General features: G+C 40.4%; 1 protein-coding gene across 9 annotated transcripts in view; it reads right to left on the reverse strand.

The window, feature by feature from the left end:
• The window catches only part of HKDC1 (hexokinase domain containing 1), an 82898-nt gene that overhangs the window by 11627 nt on the left and 51190 nt on the right, over positions 1-20081 (reverse strand). For 8 of the 9 annotated variants that reach the window (XM_067710723.1, XM_067710722.1, XM_067710719.1 and 5 more), the window contains 2 exons: positions 19468-19701; positions 16082-17017 (listed from right to left, as the gene is read on the reverse strand). In XM_067710723.1, coding sequence (XP_067566824.1) covers positions 16870-17017; positions 19468-19701 — 382 coding nt within the window. In that variant the 3' untranslated portion in view covers positions 16082-16869. Of the gene's footprint in view, positions 1-9620; positions 9726-14679; positions 14848-15143; positions 15210-16081; positions 17018-19467; positions 19702-20081 lie in introns of those variants that run through there. The other variant, XR_010935972.1, reaches the window with a different exon arrangement.

Genomic DNA, 20081 nt, shown 5'->3' on the forward strand with positions numbered 1-20081 from the left:
AGAGAAGAATGAAGGAGGAGGATGTGCCCTAACACTTACTAATCCATCCCTCCAGATTTGGGCCTTACTGAGAGTGGGCTGGCTTGGGTCTCTAGGGCAATGATTCTCAAAGTCTGCTCCCTGGACCAGTGGTAGGGGCATTACCTGGGAATTTGTTAAAAATGCACATTCTCAGGCCCTGCCACAGAACTATCGAATTGAAAACTTTGGGGATGGAGCCAACCATCGGTGTTTAACAAGTCCTCCTGGCCATTCTGCAACCTGCTGAAGTGGAGAGCCATGTTCCAGATGCCTACAGTCAAGTGGATTCACCCACTAAAAGTATGATAGGTCCTCATAGAGGAATTCATAGATGATGTTCTGAGAGTAGGCCTGGTAGGGGTCTGCAGCTGTAGAGAGAAATGGGACAAGTGGCTTGATGGGGTTGAGGATGGGGGACAAGATACTAACATTTTAGCAGTTCAGAGATTCACTGCCCCGGGTATGAGACTCCAGGAGGTAAAAGCATAATCTTGGGGAACTGGAAAGAACCTGGCACCTCATGTCCTATTCCTATCTCCATGCAAGACAAGATCTGGGTAGGTGACATCTCACCCTTTAAAGTAGCCTTTTCCGTTGTTGGCTGGTCATGTCTGAGATGAAATCTGCCTCCTTCTGACTTTCATCAGCCTTAGTTCTGTGGATTCTTGCAAAAAAATCTTCTTTCCCATGACCTCCCAAGGATGATAATCATGCTTATCCAGAGTTCTTAGTGAAGACACAATCACTGACCGACCGAAATATAAGAGAAGACCCCAGACGTATGAATGCTTTTATTAAAGCAAGAGTGAACATGATAGAAACTACTTCAAGTACACATGCCCTTCAGCTGGGCTGGTTGACATGAGGGTGGCCTTGCGGACCGGCCCACATTCTAGAGAATGTTCAACAAAGGTTACAGGGTCTGATTCCTAACTCTGGCCCAAACCTCCCATGCTCCCTAACTCATTGACACCTCTAGCATGTGGTTTATTTCAGGTCGTGCATTCATGACTTGGCTGGTTAGGAAGACGTTTTGGGACTATACATTTAAACTATCAATGCTTATGTAACTACGTTACAGCCAGGATCTACTTCGTTTCTGGAAGAAACAGTCCTCAGAGCATGTTTCTTGTGTCATTCTGAGGTTCCTCATCACATCCAACCAATTGTATGTTCATTCACCCATTCATCTCACCACTCTGCACATCCAATCCCAGTCCACCCTCCTCAGTCTACTTGCAGTTGGGCACTACACGATTTCTTCCCAAAATTGAGAAACCTAAGAAAACCCTAGGCAAGTTCTACTCCAAAGACTATGCTAACAAAAGGCCCAGAGAAAACAAATTGTGGCAGAGTGTGAAAGAGCAGATTAAATTCTCTTTTGAACTTGCACTCTCATGCTCTCCCAACATCCTTTGCAACACAAGGAAGAGGGCAGAGAGATGATTAGCCCAGGGAGAGCCAGACTGAAGCCCAGGAAGAAATACAACACAGGGACCTGCCGCTCAGCCTGGTCATCCCACCACCACTCAGCACCTTCCAGGCCTGGGAAGGCTCTCTGGACACCACCATCTGGAGATGATGTCAGTCCTTGAGTGATGATAAGAAATTTATCTTCAACCAAAATAAAACATCAAAAGAAACTTACTATGAAATGGGGCTCTGACACTTCTTGCATAAAGATGGTCTTTGGAGAATCACATCAGAGATAAAAGCTCCCTCTTCTGAGGCTGGAATCACAGATTCTCTATGCTCTTGACGATGTCGGACAAAAATGTGACCACATGCTCTTAAACCGGCTTTCCACTCAACGCCAGAGAGACAGCTCATTTGCCCACCACCTCGTAAAAACTGGAGCCAAATCTCTCATTTATACTGAAAAAAAAGACTCCATCCTACCACAACAGTCCATTGAATTCAAGCCTCTACACAGAGGAAGCAAAAGACTTCCTAATCTCAAGCAAAAAATGCCAGCTATGTGCTCCCACAGGGTTCCAGTCCCCTGGAGGCGCAGGGCACCAGGGCTATCACAAGAACCTCCCAGCTGATCCACATTCAATTCTCTTTTGTGCAAAACTCCAGACACTGTCTGACCATTCAGATCCAAGCTTCAATCCCAGGACAGTCCAGCCTGTGTTCCCCCCAGAAGCATTCGCTGGCCTCACCAGCTGACTCAGAAATCTAGGTAGACTAGAATCCGGGGCCCAGAGATTGACCAAGTAGCTCTAGCCCTCTTTGAGAGGAGAGACGGATTTCCAATTTCACCCAGTAAGTGCTGCCTTCTATGTACCAGGCACAAGAGGCAAAGGGCATGGGTGAATAGTGGCGAGTGGGGGGGCAGAGTAGAACTATGAAACCCTCAAAGAGCTGATAGAACACAGATTAAGCATACACATACCTGAGGAAAATGAGCCAAGCAGCCACCATGTGAGCAGTACCTGCTTTATGCCAAGTGCTTTAGGTGTCAGAGGAAATGCCAGGTTGTTCCAAGAAGATGGATTTGACCTGGGACATTGGCTAACCTGTCAGTTTCTCTGGGAAATGTCAATCTCCCTTCCTCTGCCCCCTCAGATTTATTTTTGTGCCCAGCCCTGTCCTCTGTCCCTCCACAGTTCACTATAAAACATACTACGTTGTTATCAGCACTGGGGTACCTGGTGATTATTATTTTATTTAGGCTTATAAAGAGGTATAAAAAAAGACATAAATCGTAATTGTTATCCACGATGTATTGTTAAGCCAAAAAAGCTAGATACAGAGTAATGTGTAGAGTAGAATCCCATTTTTATTGCCACTGCAACAAACAAAACAACCATATCCGTGTGTATCAACTGTACCATGTGAAATGTCTATTTTTATAGGTGAAAAATAGCGAAGATTAGAGAAGAGTTATTTAAAATTTGCTCCTGCCTCTCCCTGCATATAACCTAAGACAATTGCTTCCTGCTCCTTCACTACGGGCAGGAATATCTCAGACTCCAGTACAGGGGTCCATGGAGTAAGGTCAGCATATAAACCCTGCTTGGGTAAAGAGCTGGCAAAGCAGGTGAGGCTTAACTAGCCTCAGGCATTTCTAATTCTAATACCTTGTCCTTTCGAGAGTTAAAGCAAAAATTGTTAGACTTGCCGAAAGAATCTGACAAATCCATATTTTAAGAGGAAATTTAAATATATTTCTCTTTGTTGTTAGGTCAAGCAAACAAAAAAAAATCAACAAAGATATAGAAGATTTGAACAACATAATTAACAAGTTTAATAAATATATATAACTCTTTATCAGAAAATATATATTCTTTTTAAGCACACATAAAATATATACAAAGCAATCCTTAATAGATTTCTGAATATAACATAAACCAGGGGTTAGCAAACTATGGCCTGCAGGCCAAATCCAGCCTGCCACCTGGTTTTGTAAATAAAGTTTTATTAGAACACAGCCACACCCATTCATTCACATATTGTCCATGGCTACTTCTGTGCTACAATGGCACAGACTATATGGCCCACAAAGCCTAAAATATTTATTATCTGGCCCTTTATAGAAAAAGTTTGCCAACCCCTGATACAGGCCATATTCTGTGATCAACACACAATTAAGTTAGAAGTTAATAACAAAATGATAAAATTTAAAACTTCATAGTTTTGGAAATTATGAAAGTACAAACTTAAAATCTTTTTTAAATAACTAATAAGTGAAATAAGAAATCATAACAGGAATTTAAAATATTTAGAATCAGTGGTTAGGGTGTAGAAGGTAATAGCAGACCATTGTATTCACTGTAACAATTACAAAACAAATGGATAAACTAACAAAATCATATCTCTTTTTAGAGACACTGGAAAGCTATGGATAGAAAGAAGTCTAGTGGAACTACATTCCAGAGCAGAAAGAACTCTTCCAAGGTGAGTGGAGATGAGTGACTGCTTTTGTCTCTGAAGGCATTTGCTGAGTCTGGGCATGGGCTGATAGAGATGCGACTTGTCAGAGCAGAGGCCAACCTGCTCTGACAGGTGCACAGACATGTGCACCTGTCACAAAACATGCACAGCTGGTTTTCCCCACCTGCCAGTGTTCCTTCACAGAATATTTACTATGTGCTGGGCAGTAGAGGAGACTGTGGGCTAGAGTGGAAATTCAGAGAAAGATTTTTCTGAAATGTTATAAATTTGGGAAAGAGAAGTCTTGCCTGGAGGAGACTTGCAGGTGCCATCTTTGCACTCTCCTTCTGCCTAGCCCCAGATTTATTTATTTCCTTCCTTCCTTCCTTCATCTTTTGTCCGTGCCGCGTTGCATGTGAGATCTTAGTTCCCCGACCAGGGATCAAACCTGCACCCCCTTCATTGGAAGCGCAGAGTCTTAACCACTGGACCGCCAGGAAAGTCCCTAGCCCCAGGTTTCTGGTGTCTCCTTGAAAGGAGCTTGTGTGCACGTCTGGTATCCTGGCTTTTGTGGCTGTGGCCCAGAGGAGACATCCCTTGACAGCTCGGCTCTGGTGGCCAGCAGCGCTTGTGTTCACAGGTCAACGGGACAACAGCAAACAAAGGAGCAGTTCTTAACTAGCTATCCCCCCTACCCCAGGGCTCAGTGCAGAGGGAGCACATAGAAATGCCCATCTCCCAGTCTTCCCCTGAAAGACGTAGAGTTGCATACTTTAAAAACTGCTGCCTGGGGGTCTGGCTTCCAATCAGCCTACATCTATGTGCTGACTAAGATCCTCCCCTTTGAGTCACAGACAGGTCATAGCACACCCTCAACTGCTGGGGGCCACTAAGAACAAAGAAGGCTGCCTGGACAATCAGAAAGGCTTGAGAGACAACTGAGAACTAAGGCAGGGTTGAAGGATAAAGTTCATCTCCTACAGGAAGCCACTCTTCCGAGATTGGGTGAGGTGGCTGTTTTATCTAATGCACAGAAACCAACACAGGAAGTCAAAGAAAATGAAGAAACAGAGGAGTATGTTCCGAATGAAAGAACAAGATAAAACTCCAGAAAAAGATCTTAATGAAATGGAGATAAGTTATTTACCTGATAAAGAGTTCTAATAATGGTCCTAAAGATGCTCATCAAGGTCAGGAGAACAATGCACAAACAAAGTGAGAATTTCAACAAGGAGAAAGAAAATATAAGAAAGTACCAAACAGAAATCACAGAGCTGAATACAATAACTGAACTGAAACATTCAATAGCAGAGTTCTACATCAGACTAGATGAAGCAAAGAAAGGATTAGCAAACTCAAAGTTAGGGGGGTGGAATTCACCCAATCAGAGGAACAAAAAGAAAAAAGAAAGAAAAAGAATGATTTAACAGACATATACAGAATATTCCATCCAAAAGCAGCAGTATACATATTCTTCTCAAGCACATAAGGAACATTCTCCAGAATAGATCATATATTAGGCCACAAAACAAGTCTTAACAAGCTTAAGAAGACTGAAATCATATCAAGCATCTCGTCCATCCACAGTGGTATGAAACTAGAAATCAATTACAAGAAGAAAACTGGAAAATTCACAAATATGTGGAGATTAAACAACATGCTACCAAGCAACCAATGGGTCAAAGAAAAAATCAAAAGACAAATCAAAAAATATCTTGAGACAAATGAAAATGGAAATTCAATATACCAAAACTTATGGGGGAACTTCCCTGGTGGCGCAGTGGTTAAGAATCTGCCTGCCAATGCAGGGGACACGGGTTCGAGCCCTGGTCCGGGAAGACCCCACATGCTGCGGAGCAACTAAGCCCCTGTGCCACAACTACTGAGCCTGTACTCTAGAGCCTGCAAGCCACAACTACTGAGCCCACGTGCCACAACTACTGAAGCCCATGCACCTAGAGCCTGTGCTCTGCAACGAGAAGACACTGCAACGAGAAGCCCGTACACCACAACGAAGAGTAGCCCCTGCTCATTGCAACTAGAGAAAGCCCGCGCTCAGCAATGAAGACACAATGCAGCCAAAATTAATGAATTAATTTTTAAAAAATCCAAAACTTATGGGATGCAGTAAAAGCAGTTTTAAGGGGGAAGTTCATAGCAAGAAACGCCTACATTAAGATACAAGAAAGACCTCAAATAAACAACCTAACCTTACATCTCAAGGAACTAGAAAAAGAAAATCAAATTAAGCCTGAAGTTTATAGAAGGAAGGAAATAACAAAGATCAGAGCAGAAATAAATGAAACTAAAAAGACAATAGAAAAGATCAATGAAACTAAGAGCTGTGTGGGGTTTTTTTTAAGATAAACAAAATAAACAAACCTTTAGCTAGACTCACCAAGAAAAAAAGAGAGAACTCAAGTAAATAAAATCAGGAATGAGAGAGATGTTTTAACTAATACCACAGAAATACAAAGGATCATAAGATTCTACTATGAAAAATTATATGCCAACAAACTGGACAACCTAGAAGTAACAGATAAATTCCTAGAAACATAAAACTACCAGGACTAAATCATAAAGAAATATAGAATTTGAACAGACCAATAAACCCACATATATATGGTCAATTAATTTATAACAAAGGAGCCAAGAGTATACAGTGGGAAAAGGACAATCTCTTGAACAAATGCTGCTGAGAAAACTGGACAGCCATGTGCCAAAGAATGAAACTGGACCACTGTCTTACACTATACACAAAAAATTCAAAATGGATTAAAGACTTGAATGTAAGTTCTAAAACTATAAAAGTCCTAGAAGAAACCAGGGTATAATTTCCTTGACATTGGTCTTGGCAATGATTTTTTGGATTTGACATCAAAAGCAAAGGCAACAAAAAGCAAAGATAAACAAGTGGGACTACATCAAACTAAAAAGCTCTGTATAGTAAAGGAAAAACCATCAACAAAATGAAAAAGCAACCTATAGGATGGAGAAAGTATTTGTAAATCATGTATTGATAAGGGGTTAATATCCAAATATATAAAGAACACATACTATTCAATAGAAAAAAAAATTTTTTTAAATGGGCCGAGGATCTGAATAGACATTTTTCCAAAGAAGATATACAACAACAAATCAACAACAGATACATGAAAAGATGTTCAACAACACTAATCAGGGAAATGCAAATTAAAACTACAAAACCATCTCACACCCATTAGAACGGTTATTATTAAAAAACAAAACAAAACAAAAAACCCAAGAAATAACAAGTGTTGGAAGGGATATGGAGAAAAGGGAACCTTTGTGCATTGTTGATGGGAATGTAAATCGGTTCAGCTACTAGGGAAAACAGTATGGAGATTCCTCAAAAAATTAAAAATAGAAATACCACATGATCCAGCAATTCCACTCCTGGGTAGTTATCTGAAGGATAACTACCATTTCACTATCTTGAAAAGATAATCTGCACTTTCATGTTCATTGCAGCATTATTTACACAGTCAAGACACAGAAACTATCTAAGTACCCATCAGTGCATAAATGGATAAAGAAAATGTGGTATCCATGTGTAATGAAATATTATTCAGCTATAAAAAGAAGGAAACCCTGCCATTTGTGACAACATGGATGGACCTTGAGGGCACTATGCTAAGCTAAAAAATCAGACAAAGACAAATACCATATGATCTCAATTATGTGTAGAATCTTAAAAATTCATAGATACAGAGAAAAGATTGGTGGTTACCAAAGGCGGGGCATAAAGGGATGGGTAAAATGGGTGAAGGTGGTCAAAAGGTACAAACTTCCAGTTATAAGATAAATAACTCCTGGGGATGTAATGTACACCATGACAACTATAGTTAACAATACCATATTGTATATTTGAAAGTTACTAAGAGTAAATTTTTAAAGTTCTCATCACAAGAAAAAAATTGTTAACTAAACTTATTGTGGTAATCATTTTGCAATATATACATCTATTAAGTCATGTTGTACACCTGAAACTAATACAGTACAATACTATATGTCAATTATATCTCAATAACAATTTTTAAAATATCAATTTGTTTTATGTTGTCATACAATATAAGACATTCTCTTTTATCACTACCCAGTAAAACTGGAAATCAATATAAAAAATAGCAAAAACCATTTTCTCTTAATCTATGCTAGTGATAATTTATTGTGCTCTCCCACTAGTCATGTCTTGTGATATGCCTTTTTCATATAGTATTTTGTGAGAGAGAAAGAGAGAGAGAAAGAGAGAGAAAGAAAGAAAGAAAGAAAGAAAGAAAGAAAGAAAGAAAGAAAGAAAGAAAGAAAGAAAGAAAGAAAGAAAGAAAGAAAGAAAGAAAGAAACGGGAGGAAAGAAAGAAAAACGAATTCATTGGGTAGGCTTAAGGCAAATTAGGTAAAACTCATAGAAGAAAACATAAGGGTAAATCTTCTTGGCCTTGAGTTAGGCAGTGGTTTTCTAGATATAACACCAAAAGCACAAACAGAAGAAATAATAAATCAGACTTTGTGAAAATTATAACTTATATGCTTCAAAGGACACTATCAAGGAAATGAAAAGACAACTCACCAAAATGGGAGAAATTATTTGTAAACCATACATCTGAAAATGGTCTAGAATTCAGAATATATAAAGAACACTTAAAACTCAACAATAAAAAGAGGAATAACTAATTTTTTAAAATGTGCGAAGGATTTTAGTAGACATGTCTCCAAAGAAGATACACAAATAGCCAACAAGTACATAATAAGATGCTCAATATCATTAGTCACTAGGGAAATGAAAATCTAAACCATAGTGAGATATTACTTCATACCAACTAGGATGGCTATAATCAAAAAGACTGATACTAATAAGCGTTGGTGAGGATGTGGTGGTGTGATGTCACACCACACCACACCCCCCCCCCCCACACACACACACACACAGCTGTGGTGGGAAGGTAAAATGATACAGCCACTTTGGGAAACAATTTGAAAGTTCCTCAAAAATTTTAAACTTAGAATTACCATTTGGCCTAGCAATTGCATCCCTAGATATACATCCAGGAGAATCAAAATCATATGTTCACACAAGAACTTATTAAAAAAAGTCATAGTAGCATTATTCATAATAGCCAAATGTAGAAGCAAGCATATGTCCATCGACTTATGAATGAATAAACAAAATGTTGTATACACATACAATGGAATTATTTGGCATTTAACAGGAATGAGTTCTGATACATGCTACAACATGAATGAATACCTTGAAAACATTATGCTGAGTGAGAGAAGTCAGACACAAGAGGGCACATATTGTGTGATTCCATGACATGAAAATTTCAAAACAGGCAAATCCATAGAGTCAGAAAGTTGATTAGTTGTTGCCAGGGGCTGGGGGTTAGAAGAAACGGGAGTGACCGGCTAATGGGTATGGAGTTTTTAGGATGATGAAAATGTTCGGGGATTATATACTGGTGATGGTTGCACAACTTGTTAACGCTCTAAAAACCACTGAATTTTATACTTTAAGGTGGTGCATGTTATGTTACATGAATTATATAGAAATCTAAAAAATGTATGCAAATATATTTTAAAAAGAAGACAAAATGGATAAATTCTGGGAAAAATACAATCTACCAACTTGATTAAGAAAAAATGGAAAGCTTGTATAATCTGATTATTCAAAAAATTGAAGCAGTAATTAAAAATCTTACCCCAAGGAAAATAAAAGGCCCAAATGGTTTTATAGGTGAGTTCCACAAAACTTTCAATGAATTCTTCCAGAGAGTAAAAACTCATTCTATGAGGCTAGTATAACCCTACAAAAACAAGACAATGACAGTACAAAAAAGAAAGTTTATAAGCTCATTCCACTTATAAAGATGCAGAAGTTCTAAATAAAATATTAGCAAATCAAATCTAACAGTTATAAAAACAGTAATGAACCATGACCAAGACGGGTCTATCTCAGGGCTGCAGGGATGGTTTAATATTATTAAACTAATAGATAGTACTCTCATTATTGTAAGCAATTGAGAAAAAATTAAGATGTATCAATAGACATAGTAAAATAATTTGATAAATTTCAATACCTGATCATGGGAAAAGAAAGTCTTCACAAACTATGATCGAAAGAGAACTTATTTACTCTGATAAAAGTTACTCCTAAGAAAATACACAAAAATTATGCTAAATGAGGAAATGTTTGGGTATACCCTATAAAAATCAGGCATAAGACAAAGATGCTCACCAACATCACTTCACTTCGACATTGCACTGTATGATTTAGATGGCGTAAATTAAGACAAGAAGAAAATTAAAAGTGAAAAGAGTAGAAAAGAAGAAATAAAACTGATATTATTTGTGGATTATATGATTGTCAATACATAAAATTCAAAATAATCTAAATAACTAGAAATAATAAGATATTCCTAAATTTGATAATTGCACTGTGGTTTTGTAAGAGATTGTTGTTGTTCCCAATAAATACAGGATGACTTTTTTAGGGGTAAAGGGTCATGATCTTTGCAATTTACTCTTAAAGTCAATTGCATTTCTTTGCATCAGCAACCAAACAATCAGGAACTAAAAAAATTTTTAAAGGACTTAATTTATAATCACAACAAAACTACAAACTACCTAAAAATAAACCTAAGATTAAAAAAAAGTGCAAGACCTATATAGGAAATTACAAAGCTTTTTGGAAAACATCAGGGAAGACATAATCAAAAGAGAGACATCCCATGTTAATGACTAGGAAGAATTAACAGTTTAAAGAGATCATTCTCCCCAAACTGATCTACAGATGCAATACAACATCAATACAATTACCAGAACAGCTCTTTCTTAACATCAGTCCTAAGAGACTGACAACCTACTAAGGTACTTTTAAAGAAATCAACATTCTAAGCCAGACAATGACAAATACTATATGATTTCATTTATGAGTGGAGCTTAAAGAAACAAAATGGTTCAACTATTTTGGAAAATAATTTGGCTTTTGCCTAAAAATTTAACCAAATGACCTAGCTTTTCCATTCTGAGGTATTTACCCAAGAGAAATGAAAGTATATATCCATATAAAGACTTGTATGTATACAATGTTCATAGCTGTTTTATTTTTAATAGCCAAAAACTATTGGCTATTGGAAACAACCCAAATACCCATGAAAAGGTGAATGGATAAACAAACTGTGGTATATTAACACAATGGAATACTCAGCAATAAAAGGAATGGACACTTCGTACTTGCAACAGCATGAGTGAGTATCAAAATAAGTATGCTGAGTGAAAGAAGCTAGATCAAAAAAGTGTACCAATGTATGCTTCCATTTATATAAAATTCTAAAAAGTGCAAAAGAAATTATATTAAAAACAAAGCAAATCAGTAGTTACACAAGTATGAAGGAGGAAGAGAGGGGCAGGAAGGAGGGATTACAAAGGGTCACAAGGAAACTTTTGGTGGTTAATGTTCATTATCTCGATTGTGGTAATGATGTCATCAAATTGTATCAAATTATACACTTTAAATATACGCAATTTACTATATGTCAAGGAAAAACGCTCGTTGTAGCTTGACTCTAAGAGAACAGAATAATTCCTTTTAGAGAGAAAATCCTTCTATTTCTCTCAAAGGTGTTCATCCAAACACGTCAACAGGTCTTTTTGTTTGGGAAAGGTGTGGTCCCTTGGGCTGCCCTAGGAGTGGATTGAGACCACAGGAGAATCACTTACTCTGTAAAATAAAACTATAGGAAGTTTTCATTTTATGGAGGAGTCCAGAATTCACAGAAGAGGAGAAAGAAGTCTCCAGAGAAAGTGGGAAGAATCCATAAAACATGTAGCCAGCAGAGCCTATGGAGAAAGATGGCCAGTGAGAAGTTCTCTGGGGCAGGGATGGTCATAGAACTTTGATATCTAGTATTTCATATTTAAGTTTTTTTCCTGGGAATTCCCTGGTGGTCCAGTGGATAGGACTTGGCGCTCTCACTGCCAGGGCCCGGGTTCAATGCCCGATTGGGGAACTAACATCCCCGTAAGCCGCGTGGCATGGCCAAAAAAAAATTAAAAACTAAAATAGTTTCCTATTGTGTGATGTAGTCCCCCTCCACAATCCCCAAACCTTTAGCTAAGTCTGTTCCTGCCACTGGCCTTGAGTTAACGGTGTTTTGGGGAATCAGAAAGAGACAGTTCCACACAGCCGGCAAAACAGAGAGGAAGTAGCTGCAGGAAGTGTGGGATCAATTGAGATGGGGGGAAGCAAACTGGAGACAGGAATCAGAGGAGTAAAGGGAAGATATAAGCATTCCCTCCAGGAATTGCTGAAATACTAGGGTGGGAGAGAGACCTCTCTGTAGTAAGTGGGATGGAGAAATAAGCCATCTTATTTAAGTATTAAAGGAAAGGGTGACTGACTCCAGGAACTGGTGAACTTGGGAACATCCAGTTAAACTGTGAACGTATTTTGTGAAAGGCCACTTTAGACCATGCTAGCTACCACAGAGGTGACTTGTTAGGAACTGGGCCACAAATAGACCATGATGTGAATCGTAGACGCTGGAACTGTCCTTTGTGCTTAGTCCATCCCTGTTCTTTAGGTCAATCCCTCAAGCCATGCTGATTCCAAGTTGTCAATAACCTACCTTTCTCCCTATCTCTTTTCTTCTCATTAGGAAAAACAAAAACAAAACCTGGAAGATTTTTTAGTATTTTCACTTTCTCCCCAGCTTCATTCTTTCCCTGGCTGGACCAGAAAAGAATCCAACTCTTCTACTCTAGTCATCTCTCCTATTTCACCCCAGATATGAGCTACCAGATTCCCCTGTTATTACCCAACCTCTCCCAAGTCTCCTCCTTTCTCTAATAAAATATGGTTCACCAGGAATTTCAACTGTGAAATGGCAAGAGAGGGAATATCAAGATGTCAGAGGTGGAAGGAAGGGGTTGTGAGAAATGCATTTCCCCCAGTTGCCAGTCATTAGCCAGCCATATGTTTGGACAATAGGCTTGCAGGGACCTTAATGTTGATCATACCCATGATAAGACGGGCCCCCAACAACGGCTACCGACCTTAACACACCACCTCACACGTGTACAAACGGCTCATAGCTTATCCACATGTCCACAGTTTAGCTTGTATTGTTCACATAACCACGTTAGGCTGTTATAAAGTCTCCTCTTGCACATGAGGAAATTGAAGCTCAGGAAGGTTAAATAGCACACCTAGTTCTTCTGAATCCAAGCATACTGCCTCTCTGCCATCTAAGATGCTATCCCTAAATGTGCCAGTTCTATTAGAACATTTTGATCAGAGATGATTAACCTGGGCCCCATGGTGGGGGGGGGAGGAGGGACTCTCAAAGCAAGGAGTTCATAAACTTCTCTGGAAAAGAGTTTCAACTTTATTTCAATCACCTCTAATTGAAATTTAGCCTCTCCATCCATTATGAATGTGGGCAGCAAACCACAGTAGTTTTAGCAGCACCTGTAACTTTGTCTCCAGTGGGAACCATGGAAGTTTTCATATACGTGCTGTTGTTACAAATGTCTCAAAATACTGTTTACACTCATCAGGAAAATTATGATTGTTATTAGGTTCCTGCTGGAACTTGTCATAGAAGGCATTAACAAATAAGCACATCTATTACCATGCTACCACTTTAATATTCTAATAACTGTAATTCACTACCACTGACTTCCTCTGTAATCCTAGGTATTTAATGCATTTAAAAACATTCTGAGAAAGGATCCATAGGTTTCATAAGATTGCCAAAGGGGTTTATGGTGCACATGCACACACATGTGTGTGCACACATACATGCACGCACACACACAAAGATTGAGAGTTCCCGATCTAAAGGATGCAGGACATGGTCACGAATTGTGTGTTCATCTTGTTCCTGTTTACCATATCGTAAAGCATATATTTATGTCTTTCCTTCCCTGTTAGCCTGCGAGTTCTCACAAAGCAGGAATGGTACCTTACATTTCATTGGGTCCTCAGTGCCTAGAACAGGCCTTAGCATTTGTTGAACTATCATTTATAGAGTGTCTACTGTGTATAAGGCTCAAGTGCCACTGGCTGAGATAGAAGAATGGAGTGATTCAAAGGAGAGCAATAATTCATTCACATGCTTGTTTTAGCATTTATTCATTCATTCATTTAGAGAATTGTCCAATGGCTACTCAATGCCAGCCACTGTGGTAGGCTCTGGGGAGAACACGAAAACCGAGACCCAAGTCCTTATTCTCATGGAGTGCCCATTCCAGCTAATGGAAGGAAGAGGAAACAAGAGGTCTGAAGACAGACAAGTGGGAATGAGGTCATTTGTTCTGGAGAGTCAGAATCGTGGGGAAAGTCTAGTTCTTAAATCTATATTCATCAGCTCTTTCCAGCCAAAAGGTTACTGGCAGATAGTCACCACAGGGGTAGAAAATGTAGATAATCACGAAGCCCTTCCTAAGAGGATGTCCGTGGGATTTGCACGAGGACAGTTTACCTGGTTGCATGGTTGCTGGTCTTGCCTAGTAAACTTTGAGGAGAAGTTAGCCCTCCATTGCCCCGGGTGTTTCAGGGGCTGGCCTGTCCAAACACAGCAAAATGGATGTCTGCCCTCTCTGCAGTTCCGTTCTGGTTCTAGGATTCTATGATGCTATCAATTACTCACAATGTACAAGATTGCCTACATACCTTGGGATAGATACCTTGGGGCTTCTCTTTCTTGTAAGAGACCAAAACTGAAAAACAAGTAAGCCAGGTGACCTTGAACCTACCAAACATGTGCTGAAAGACCAGGTTGTAGGAGAATGTGGTGGTGCAACTCCCTGAATCTCTGGGCCAGATCATCCATCCAGGTAGGATGGCAAAGGGAGAGACCCCGCAGCAGAACCAGGAGAGAGCGGGACTTGGAGCTGGGGGTGTCTTACCGAGGAAGAGGAGAACTGGGGAAAGATAACAAGGACAACAAGGTTTGGGGTTGACTAAGACAAAATCTGTTAAGGTGAAACATTTCCCCAAGGAAGCATAACCTCAAAATACAAAAACATAATTTTAACAAATCTACACAACATCTCTGCAGAGAGGTATAACTCTAAAATACAAAAAAGTTCATTTTGGTAAATCTAGAACCTGTCCACAACAGTATCTCCATACCTGTTTCATAAATGTATGAAAAAATATTTCCCAGGGAACCTCAGCCCCCTCATCTGTCCCCGGCCTCAGCTGGCCTCTCTCTTACCCTCCTCCAGCCTCCTCCATTCTGTCTGTCTGAACATCCTGCTTCAGCACATGGTGACAATTAGCACTAGGAATAAGTACATAAATCAGAGTAAATCAACCTGGATGATCTGGAATATTATTCTTTTCAGTTTGTTTCCCATGATAATGGTCTCCACTTTTTCTAAGAAACATTTCTTGGAACACTTTATTTCAATCATGCCTCCATCCAGTAAGTATTTAATAAGAATGGCACAGCACTGAGTTCACTGGGGCAAAACAAAAACGTATCTAACAAAGATCTTACAATCTACCAGGCCAAATAAGAAATACATACAGATAACTCTGTGACAAGGTAGAAAGTTATGGGTGGTTCAGATAAAGGGCAGAGAGGTGTGGGGTAGGTGATGAAATGAAGAGAAAGAGAGAGAGGATGTCCACTGGGAAAATGGTCAGGAACAGGCCAATTCCTCTTAGTTCTGGAGGGTAGAATGGAGACTGATGGGGCATGTGGGAGGGGCCAAGTTCCAGAGAGGCATAGGTTAGTTTGGAGGGTGAAAGGACTTCTGGTCAACTCCAGCTGTTCAAAAGCGACAGCTGGGCTAACCTGGCGGCACAGTGGTTGAGAGTCCACCTGCCGATGCAGGGGACATGGGTTCATGCCCTGGTCCGGGAAGATCCCACATGCCGTGGAGCGGCTGGGCCCGTGAGCCATGGCCGCTGAGCCTGCGCGTCCGGAGCCTGTGCTCCGCAGCGGGAGAGACCACAACAGTGAGAGGCCCGCGTACCGCAAAAGTTATTATAGAAGATATTCCATATATTTTTCCCCTGTTGGTAAGAAGTTTGAACTAGAGAGATGCTGTCAGCAACTTCTGACTCTATGGGTCCCTCATTCCACCAACAGAGCGTGAAGTGACCAAGCAAGCCTCCCAGATGAAATATTAAAACCTCATGCAAAGATTCTTGGGAAATCAAATATTTTTATTCATTTACTGGATTTCATATACCTAACAGTCCTTAAAACAATTATCAGCAGTGACAAAAACCACATGTAAAATGATAACAGGTGCCCCAAACAGCACCCTCCCCATCACACACGTTTACTGAGAAACAAAATCCTACAGGGTGCTGATATAACTCACTTTAAGCATGACAAGTTTCCTACAGGGCTCCCTGGCAATCAACGCTTCTTCATCCTGGGGCTGAATACTCCAAAGTTTTTGTTCTCTCTTCACGCTTGAAGTCAACATGACAAGTTAATGACAAGTTAGATTCGATCTCCAGTTGATTAAGCCCCAATCCCTCTCAAATGTGCATCCACAAGTAGATGGCTCAATCTATTACAAGCAATGGCTGAAGCATCCCAGTGGGGAATTCAGCCAGCCAGGCCACATGGGCAGATCGTGTATTTGTTTCTGAGCCCAGCAGCCACAGGACCCAAAGCCATAGAGAACTAACAGCTCAGGTCTCAACTGAAAGACTTGCTGAAAGGGGATCTCTTGGGCCCAGTGCTTTGATTTTATAAGTTGGCCCATCTTTGGTCCAAACACGCCAAACAGAGATGTCATTTAATGCCCTTGAAAACCAGTAACAAAATGCTAAGAGTACCCAAGAACCTGGGGTTCTCTTTTGGCTATCCAGAAGGTGAAGTCAGCCAGAAGCTTGCCTGCTGGTCTCTGACCAACTCATCTGCCAGAGGAAAGGCTGGTCAGTATCCAAGGCACATGCGGCCCAACCCCAAGGGGTTCCTAGTTCTCCCTCCGTGCCTGCTGTAACCTCTTGGCCACAGCAGTGATCAGAGCTGCTCCCTTTCCACTCCCATCTTCTGACAACATGAATGTCACATCACATCGAGGAGCTAGTTCTTTCACAGTTTCCTGCAATATCCGAGAAAAGCTATAAGAAAGAAAAAGAGAAGCATCATCAGCACTTAGTTGTAGCGTGTATCAGTACTTCTTCCTTTTTATGAATAATATTCCATTGCATAGATGGAAAATAGATTGCTTATCCATTCATCAGTTGATGGTGAGAATGTAAATTGGTGCAGCCATTATGGAAAACAGTATGGAGGCTTCTCAAAAAATTAAAAATAGAACTACCATATGATCCACTAATTCCACTCCTGGGTATTCATCCAAAGGAAACAAAAACACTAATTAGCAAAGATATATGCATTCCTATGTTCACGGCAGCATTATTTACAATAGCCAAGATATGGAAGCAACCCAAGTGCCCATCAATACGTGAATGGATAAAGAAGATATGGTACATATATACACAATGGAATATTACTCAGCCATAAAAAGAATGAAATCTTGCCATTTGCAAAAAAGATGGATGGACCTAGAGGGTATTATGCTAAGTGAAATAAGTCAGACAGAGAAAGGCAAATACTACATGATTTCATTTATATGTGAAATCTAAAAAACAAAACAAATGAACAAACAAAACAGAAACAGTGTTACAGATACAGAGAACAAACTACTGGTGATTGTCACAAGGGAGGGGACTAGAGGGTTGGGCAAAATAGATGAAGGGTATTAAGAGGCACCAACCTCCAGTTATAAAATAAGTAAGTCGGGGGATAATATACTGCATAGAGAACATAGTCAATAATATTGCTATAACTTTATACAGTGACAGATGGTTACTAGACGTTGTGGTGATCACATAAATGTCAAATAACTATGTTGTATACCTCAAACTAATATAATATTGCATGTCAACTATACTTCAATTAGAAACAAAAGATTTGGGAAGTTGCTCTCTTTACAATCTTAAGTTTCACAATCCACTAGCATGGGATGTTTTTCCATTTATTTAGGTTTTCTTTATTTGAACAATGTTTTGTAGTTTTCAATGTACAAGCCTTACACTTCTTTTATTAAATTCACTACTAAGTATTTTATTCTTTTTGATGCTATTTTCTTAATTTCATTTTCAGATTATTCATTGTTAATGCATAGAAATGCAAATGATTTTTGTACACTGATCTTGCATCCTGAAACCTTGCTGAATTTGTTTCTCAGCTCCTTCCAATAGCTTTTTGTGGATTCCTTAGGATTTCTATATACAAAATCATGTCATCTGCAAAGACAGTTTTAGTTTTGCCTTTCCAATATAGATGTCTTTTATTTCTTTTTCTTGCCTAACTGCCTTGTGTAGACTCACCCTTGATTTTCTGCTTGAGGTCACACATTTTTGGTCTGGTTCCTATAAGCCTCTCCCTTGAATCAAAACTTGACTGAGAGGCAAAACCACACAACCATCTGGAGGCAGTGCTAGAAGCAGTACAATGTTGAACAGCAGTGGCAAGAGTGGACATCCTTGTCTTCATCCTAATTTTAAGGGAAAAGCATCCAGTGTCTCGCCCCTAAGTATGATGTCAGCTGTGGGTTTTTCATAGATGCTTTTACCAGATTAAAGAAGCTCCCTTATTCCTAGTTCGTTGAGTGCTCTTATCATGAAAGGTGCTAGATTTTATCAACTGCTTTGTCTGCACCTATTGAAATGGTCATGTGGTTTCTGTCCCTTGGTCAGGTCTTGGTTCAAAGGAAGAGGCTTGTAGGAACCACACCAAAAATATGACCCCCAAGGGGAAAATGAAGAAAAGATATTAGTCAGTTATTCTGGATAATTAGTCAGCATCATAGGAAGGGCTAAGAATCAAGGATTACAGTAATAATATGCTCATGTATACATTTCAGCAGGATTGGAAATTTCTATAAGCTTTTATAAGCTTCATCCCCAAAACAAAATATAAAACATTAAATAAAAATAAAAGCTTTCACTGCCATCTTTTCGATGTGCCACGTAGTCTACAGACACTATTTGACTTAATTCTCCTGACAGCCTATGGGGTAGGTATGATTTTTGTCACCATTTTAGAGATAAAGAATTAGGGTCAAAGGGGGTAAGAAACTGGCCCTGGGCCCCCCAGCTTCTAAGTGGTGAAGCCAGGATTCAAACTCACTCTTAATCCTTCTGCCTCCTGACTCTGAGCTCATACTTGTCACATGCTCTGTACTGTGCAAAATAGTCAGTTCTCATTGCTCCCTGTGAGGTCAGGTGAGACTGTGTTAATAATAATCACTTGTATTTACTGAGCACTGTGTAGAGCACTTTTCATGTAGGAACTCACTCAACCCTGATGCAGGCCTAGGAGGCAGAGATTATTACTGCCTGCCTGTTACAGATGAGGAGCCTGGGGTTCAGAGAGGGTGGTGAACACCCCACATCACAGCACTAGGAAGCAGAGCCCCCAGGGCCTGCACTTTGTCTGTCAGATTCCCCAGGGTCCACACTCAGCCTCAGCAGCCCCACCCCTGCCTCTCTGGAGCACTCACTGCGGGTGCAGCTTGTACAGGGTGCCATCCACACCCACGGTGATCTTCAGGTGCTCAAACCCCTGGTCTTCCCTCCTCTTCTCCACGACGGCGGCCAGGCCGGCACCGTAGAGCTCGGCCGCCCGCCGGGACACAGCTCCGCACACCTCCTTCACCACGATGCTGTCCTCACACGTGCTGTCCAGGCCAAGCTGCTGCAGGATCTTCCTGACCTGGAGGAGGGCCAGCCGATCGCTGCAGGCAAGCAGAGCAGGACGTCAGGACCTATTCCTGGGGTCCTAGAACCCGCTCCGCGGGGCTCACAGGCCCCCATCCCTAGATGCTCAAGCGGGAGGGAGAAGAAAATGATCCAAGCAATGGTAAGATTGGAGCAGGATGCCTTAGAAGCTGAGACTCAAGAAGGTCTGCCACCCCCAGGAAGTCCCATCATCTTTAAAGAATAAAGTGTGAGCACATCATCTTTTCAGGATCAAAAGAGGATCATTTTTTAGCCTAAGTTAACTCCTGTGTAACCATTTAGGAACCTCGGGGCCCAGACAGGCTGCTGGACCCTCAGCTGGGTGCTGTGGTCCTCATACAGCTGGAGAGAGAGAGCAACCCCAGGAGGCAACCCT

Source organism: Pseudorca crassidens, chromosome 16 (assembly GCF_039906515.1).
Source record: "Pseudorca crassidens isolate mPseCra1 chromosome 16, mPseCra1.hap1, whole genome shotgun sequence".
Lineage (NCBI taxonomy): Eukaryota > Metazoa > Chordata > Mammalia > Artiodactyla > Delphinidae > Pseudorca > Pseudorca crassidens.